We start from the raw sequence: 7768 nt of genomic DNA, 5'->3' as shown, positions 1-7768 counted from the left end.
GTGACTAGTGAGGTTCACCAATGTTTTTAAACTTCAAGATAATTTTCCATCCTTAAAATTTTCCCTCATTTTAATGAGCTAATTATAATAAGTTATGTATAATCTATTCATGTATGATCAACCTGGCTGTGTTCTAATAAGTTGAGTGTAAACATTTTACAATTTGACTTTTTTTAATGGATTAGATAATACAATTTTTTATTTGAGTAGTCTTTTAGTGTGACTTTTTGGAAAGTTTTCTAGTTTATTTTCTAATTTAATTTGTCTAGAATCCTGTAGGGATTCATTGAAATGACAAGTTTGACAGGTGAACTCTTCACAATCGAAGTGCCCCAGGGGTTTTTGAGGGTGCTAAATCCATATATACAGTGAAAAAACCAATTTAAACAACACAAATCAAAATTTTGCCATAATTTTTTTGTCGCTTAGAAATCCACTGGAAACTCCAAAAAGTCACACTTAAAGACTACTCCTTTATTTTGTTGAGATCCCAAATTTCCATCAAGTAAAATGCAATTTTTAATACATAAATAAATTTAACACTTCAAATAACAAAAGGGACACTCATATTGTAGCCCTAAGTGTTAGCTCAATTGGCCTAGTTCTCTCATTAAAGCACCTTGTTAATGGGAGGTCGTGGGTCAATTCTCCTCGATGCTCTTGGGGTTAGGCTAAGAAAATGAATCGACAGGAACTGATTCCTTCGGGTAGATTTGCCTAGATAGTTTATGTGGATATAGCAACCACCTATCTCTATTGTCCATGACACCGATATATATTGTCCATTGGTGCAGCTCTCAAAGCATAATTCAATATAGAATTTAATAAAAAGTAAATCACACTCCAAATCATGAGCATTACAAACAATTACATGGTTGTTTATTTAGAGGAGAGAAGTCTCTCGTATCTCTTCTAGAGAAACTTCCTCCTAGATATTTGGAGGAAGCTGAGAGTTATCCTCTCAATTTTAGAATTCTATCCTAACTTCCCTATCTCTTAATTAATTCTAAAATGACTCACTAATTCTAGAAAATCCTAGATTCTTCAATTAAATAATTACATAAAAAATTAAATCTGAGATGCTCCTGCATCAAACTACCGGGGAAGAAAAAATACATTCTTCTGGAGTTCCTCAATACTAGCAGTCCCCTTTTATATATTCGTCATGTGTAGACATTAATAAAATTTCTTTCGTCTTCATTCTTCTAGATGAGCAACAATCACGTGTCATTCTTTCATGCTCTGAGCAGTTTGTGTCAAACAAATCAGGCTAAATCTTTTGTATGTCTGGTGTTTGAAATTGCAAACAGTACTTATTGCGGTCATGTCCATTTCCTTCATTATTTTAGCATGTAGTTTATTTCCGTATGGAGTATAGGGCTTTGGATGGGATCATTAAACATCAGTGGAAAAAGAAAATGTTTCCAAACTTTCTAAAATATTCAGTTTTCCTTTCATGTTTTTCCAACATTCGTAACTCTTTGCTATATCAATGTGACTTAAAATAGTGGGAAGCAACTCAAAGTTTTAAGTGATCCTCTGTACCAAAATACTAAGGTTGATGTAATGGAATTTTCCCTTTCTCCATTTTCAACAAGACATATGTTCTCATTGAATCTCTTTTGGCTTATTAAGAGTTTCTGCATGTCCTTTCTGCTTCAATGTCCGCACCAGAATCTTGCCTTACTCCATTCACACCCAAAATATTAAAGTTGATGTAATAGAATCTTCCCTTTTTCCATTATCAATATCACATGTGTTCAGTGGATCTCTTTGGGTTATTAAGAGTTTCTTTGTGTCCTGTGTCTGTGGGTATCCATTCCCACACCCAGAGTTTCTTTGTATCCTTCTGTGTTTGTGGGTATCCAGCCCACACCCCAACACAACTTGTGTGTTCCGTGCATCTATTTGGTTTATGTAGAGTTTCTTTGTGTCCTTCTGTGTTTGTGGGTATAAAGCCCCACACCCCAATGACTTCTGTGTTTGTGGGTATCCAACCCCATACCCCCAGTGGATCTCTTTGGCTTATTAAGAGTTTCTCTGTGATGTGTTTGTTTGCATTTATAAAAAAAAAAAAAAGGACACTCAGATAACGAGAACCATTTGTTTCTTCAAAGAAGAGAAAAGCACTTGATGCAAAATTTGTCTACTCGATAATTCTCATTAAAAGTGCCAGGAAACTAAACATTAACAAATTAACAGCTAATACGCTCATGACAGACCAGCGGAGATATGTGGCAATTTAATTTTTAAACACCAGAAAGTCCCTTGGCAAATGACATGTGCATAGCTTCCTCCCTATCACGACTTGTGCCTCTCCTAATAAAAATCAATTATAACAAAATATGATACAAGAAGCGAAACAAGAGATTGGTATAAATTATGGTAACTTCTGTGTTTGTGGGTATCCAACCCCATAACCCCAGTGGATCTCTTTGGCTTATTAAGAGTTTCTCTGTGTTCTGTGTTTGTTTGCATTTATAAAAAAAAAAAAGAGGACACTCAGATAACGAGAACCATTTGTTTCTTCAAAGAAGAGAAAAGCACTTGATGCAAAATTTGTCTACTCGATAATTCTCATTAAAAGTGCCATGAAACTAAACATTAACAAATTAACAGCTAATACGCTCATGACAGACCAGCGGAGATATGTGGCAATTTAATTTTTAAACACCAGAAAGTCCCTTGGCAAATTACATGTGCATAGCTTCCTCCCAATCACGACTTGTGCCTCTCCTAATAAAAATCAATTATAACAAAATATGATACAAGAAGCGAAACAAGAGATTGGTATAAATTATGGTAAGAAATAAATTCCTTACAATGATAAGAAAGAGTAGTGAGATATAAGATATACATGAAGCCAAATAGTAAGATATAAATTCCTTACAATGATAAAAAAAAGTGCACATCATTGGCACAATGGAACAGCAGAGAGAAGAAAGAGCAGAAGACTGTTCTATGATTTACCAATGGGCAATGACAATTTTTATCACTCCTAATAAAAAAACAATAAACAGACGCGACTGGTACATGAGAATAATAGAGTACAATTTTAATCTTGGTAAGATATAAATTACTTCCAATTATAAGAAAGAGTACATTCTTGGATATGATAGAACAACAAAGAAAAAACAGACGAAGAATGGTACATTGGTAACAAGACAAAAATCCCTCACAAGGAGAAGAAAAAGTACATTATGTGATGTGCATAACTTCCTCTGTATCACAACTTGTATCTCTCCTAATGAAAAAAATACAACCAAAATTACATGCATGAAACAAAACAAAAGGGACTGGTAATATGAGTAAGATACAAATTCCTTCCAAGGAGAAGACAGAATACATTCTTGCCATGATAGAACACAGCAGACAAAAGAAACAGAAGAAGATTGGTTAAAGAGAAGTACTTACAAGGAGAAGAAAGAGTGAATAACCAATATGATTCCAAAATTATTACACGCACTCATTTCTGCTGTAGAGCACATTTTCTTTTTTTTATTATTTGAATAGATATACAGGGAAAATATGAAAAACCAGAGCTCAATACATATATAAATAATCTGAGTAATGACAGATCGCATGGTGAAATGTTTGCAGAGGCATCTCAAAATCAGCATGCAAGTGCAAATTTATTTTCAGCTTTAAACTAATACAATTTGAGTATACTAACAAACTTGGGTTAACCGTTCTACTCAATTCTCCGTTACCAACAAACCCAAAATTCTCACAATACGGTTCTAAGGTCATCTGTTAAGGGTTCCCTTAAGGTTGGAGATTTAAAGTGGAGTCCAACAAAATCCTGGCAGGCATCTATCACCTTCCGTCATGAACCGAGATGATGTTTCTGAGCTCTCTTATCATCCAGAATCAGAATGTACAGATAAAGGTGATGGCTATGCCGTGTCACAGACCATACTCTACATAGAGTTTGTCACAGATGTTGACTCCCATGGGGTTGCACAATTTTTACCAAGTAAGAACTCCAGACATCAACAACCTGCTCAGATACTTCGACTCATGACAGATCACATGATGAAATATTTGCAGAGGCATCTCAGAGTCAACACTGCTCAAAATCAGCATTCTAGTGCAAAATTATTTTCAGCTTTAAAGTAGTACAATTTGGGTATGCTCACAAACTGGGGTTAACCTTTCTACTCAATTCTCCATTACCAACAACCCCAAAATTCTCACAACACGGTTCAAATAAGGTCATCATTTGCTAAGGGTTTCCTTTAACAATAGAGATTTGTAGTAGACTCTAGAGTCCAACAAAGTCCTGGCAGACTATCTATCACCTTCTGTCATGAATCGAGATGATGTTTCTAAGCTCTCTTATCATCTAGAATCAGTTTGCAAAGATAATGGTGATGGCCATGCCATGTCACAGACCATAATCTACATATTGTTTGTCACCAATGTTAACTCTCAAGGAGTTGCACAATTTTTACCAAGTAAGAACTCCAGAGTCCAGACATCAACAATCTCCTAAGAACTAGATTGAACTCATATTATACTTAATCATAAGGGAAGGAAATCTAGAACCATAGACCAGAATGTATTTGGTTGAACATAGAAGGAATGTCCAAGAGTCCAAGACCACTGAAACTTTTAGCCTCTTCCAGTACAATAATGAGAAATTGAGAAATAATTACCAGGTGCAGATCCAGTAGTCGTTGCAAAAGCTGGAAAGGTAATTATTTTCGATCTTTTGTCTTTTGTTTATATTCCTAAGACCAGTACCATAGACTACTGAAACTTTTAGCCTCTTCCAGTACAATATTCAAGAAAAATCTTCTCTTAATCTCAATGTCAACTATAAACAAAAGACAATACCTTTCCAGCTTTTGCAACAACTACTTGATCTGCACCTTGTGTAATAACAGCTATCCTCTTGTGAGTTCCAGTTGCCTTTGGCAGTGCTGACATCTTTAGGGCTATTTCTTCAACATTGTCAGTCTAGAAAATGCAAAAGATTTAGTAAACATCTACTCCATTCAAGTTCAGAAGTATATTGGTCAGAAATTAAGATCACATAATTTACCTCCCACCCTTGCGCCTTTGCAAAAGTCCTTGCTTCAGTCTCATCTCCAAAAACATAATCCATATACCTGAGGTAAAATTGCCAGATATCATGAAACATTTCAAACAGTATAATAAATATAAGTTATAACAGAGGGAATTCGAATATCATAGAAGAAAGAAGCCAAATCAACTTGGTATGAAAATAGAAATGTTTTAAGTTATATCTGCGTAATCATCTGCTATCTAGATATCAGACTAAAACAATGCAAGGAAGTAGGTCTTACAGAAAAACTTTCATCCATGCCTCAGTAAAACATTCACAGATATAAGGAGATGCAAGATTCATCATAAATATCTGCACGACATGAAATACAAGACCATTTGGCATGGACATTGTTAGTTTGCCAAATAACCAATAACACAATAACCCCTCTGCTCCCAGATACCAAAGTGATTACAATACACTTTACCTTCCCTTTCTGAGCTGCATGTTCAGCCACAAGTTGAATCGACTCAGGCGAGACTGCAAGGAAAAAGCAAGCAATATAAAAGAACTTGGCCTTCTCAACTGTACAACAAACAACAATTTCCTTTTAAACTTAGAGCTAAGTAAAGCCTAAGCATTGAGAAAATAACTTAAAAGAGAGCAAAAACTTCAGTACATTACCTAAAGCCCAGTTTTCGGGTGATTTCAAGTGTTCTGATTTGTAGCAATTTGTTGCTAACAAATTTACAACCACTGACCTGAACATTACAAGGTTAATATTTAAACGAGTCAAGAGAGAAAAACATGACGAGAACAGCTGGCAATGAAGCGAATATTATGTGCATAGGTCAAGAAACTCAGGTATCTGGGGTGTCCGTGACAAAAGAACTAGTACACTGTACAATACAATAACACACTGTTAAGAGACATTTTCAGTGCTCACCTTTCACCCCCAACGATAAGAACAGCACATGTACCAGTTGGTTTTGTTTCATCCTCATAATAATGCACCTGTATGAAACACAAAATACAGTTTCTCATATCAGTGATTCTTCAGGGAAACAGAGTACTTTTGCAAATATTGGCCAAATGAAAATATAAAGCAATGAAAACGAACTATACTGAAGATAATGGAAGTTACATTGACTCCAGGGGCTTTCGAATTTTTCTTCATCTCTGCCCCAAACTTGTCCTTGCCAAGAAGGGTGCCTGAGACCAGTAATAGACATGCACAGAGATAAAGGAAATCACGGTTACCACAACCATCACGGCCTAGATCCGCGAGACTGAATCTCTTTAAGGAAACGACAGACTGAAAACCTAAGGGAACTTGGAATGTTACCTTCGAACGTCCTCGAGTTTATTCCGCTTCCTGGGAAAACATGGACAGAACCTACTACAAGAATCGCTATGAAACAGTAAGTCAGAGACTAAGGGAACAAGAAACCTAGGTCTCTGCAAGAAAGAAGAGGAAACACATTATAAACCACACCCTACTTGTAAATCAAGAAAATCAAACATGAATGGAAATGAAACAAAACAAAAACGAGTTATTGGGAAAAACAAATAAAAAAAGCTAACTAATACCTGCCATTCAGCGCCTTTCTCCAGCAACATATGCCATGGTTGAGTTCCTTTCTAAGAAAAATTTTCATATGCAGAATACTCAACTCCTGAGGAATCGTCAGATTCATGGTAAAGGGGAGTCGAGCTTGAATGCATATCCTGAGAATTTTGGTAGCAGAGGGAACCAGGACATGGGCACGGAGGAGGTCGGAACATGTTCACATGTTGAATAACGAGGCACGGAGAAGGGATTAATACTCTCGAAGAGAAGAGGAAGGAGGTTCGTCCCTCCATGCACAGACCAGAACCTGCAAAACCCTCACCTCAAAACGCGATGACAACAAACAAAAATGCAAAAGCGAAATGAGACGTAGGGTTTTAGGCATGCAGTTAGGGTTAGGACCAAACCTCCACCAATTATCCTCCTTCAGGTGATCATAACCCTAGATCATCACCATGGTCGGGGTGGGCGTGAACCACAAGAGTACCTTACCCATCACGTGAACAAGACCAGGTGGCAACAGGACATTACGCCACGCGAATGTGGACGCCAGGATGCCAGGTGTCAACGTTAGGAACAAAGGACGACGAAAGTCTCTTTCAAAGGAAGGCCTATCGGCCTAAAAATATGTTTTTTAGAAAACGATTGAAAATATTTATTGTTTTTTTATTTATTTGAATTTATTTATATGCATGTGCTATGTAATGTATCATGTGGGTCGAATTGGCCAACCTGACGAAAAGAATATATGTGTAATTTTTTCAAATATTTAAAATTTGTTAACTAATATTTAACAAAATATTTCACAATTAATATTTCTCGATAAACTGTACAATTTATTAAAAAAATAGTATGTGAACAAAATATTTAATGTCCTTGCTTAATTATTTACAAAATATGAAATAGAGATTCGTACTTGTGCAAAATATTTAATATTTCCAGATTTGATATCCTTCATTTGGATGATGGACAACTAGGTTTCGTGTCCCTCGAGCTTTTCCTTACAGGGCCTTACAAGTAGAACGATTTGCGGACCAAAAACCCAAACCATATGGGATAAGAACAAATTATGAAATTTAGCATTGAAAATGAAATTTATTTGAACATCAAAATTAATTTAAATTGATTATTCCTGAAAAGAAATATCTATGTTGATATTATGTTAATCTCTGAAAATAGTATTATTT

The 7768-nt window shown here is 35.7% G+C and overlaps 1 protein-coding gene across 1 annotated transcript; it reads right to left on the bottom strand.

Annotated features, from left to right (window-relative positions):
- Positions 1–4570: 4570 nt before the first annotated feature.
- On the bottom strand, positions 4571–6963 carry LOC149146578 (adenosine kinase 2-like). Its single transcript, XM_089446892.1, has 10 exons — positions 6602–6963; positions 6357–6469; positions 6156–6223; positions 5958–6025; positions 5696–5772; positions 5499–5596; positions 5313–5383; positions 5048–5114; positions 4840–4962; positions 4571–4733 (listed from the first exon to the last, which is right to left on the bottom strand). The coding sequence occupies exons 3-10, from the start codon at positions 6186–6188 to the stop codon at positions 4701–4703; spliced, it is 570 nt and encodes a 189-aa protein (XP_089303018.1). The 5' UTR covers positions 6189–6223; positions 6357–6469; positions 6602–6963; the 3' UTR covers positions 4571–4700.
- Between the last annotated feature and the right edge of the window lie 805 nt (positions 6964–7768).

Source organism: Pinus tabuliformis, chromosome X (assembly GCF_031772625.1).
Source record: "Pinus tabuliformis cultivar Carrire ecotype Pingquan chromosome X, CPIR1, whole genome shotgun sequence".
Lineage (NCBI taxonomy): Eukaryota > Viridiplantae > Streptophyta > Pinopsida > Pinales > Pinaceae > Pinus > Pinus tabuliformis.
This window is presented reverse-complemented; position numbering and strand designations above follow the sequence as displayed.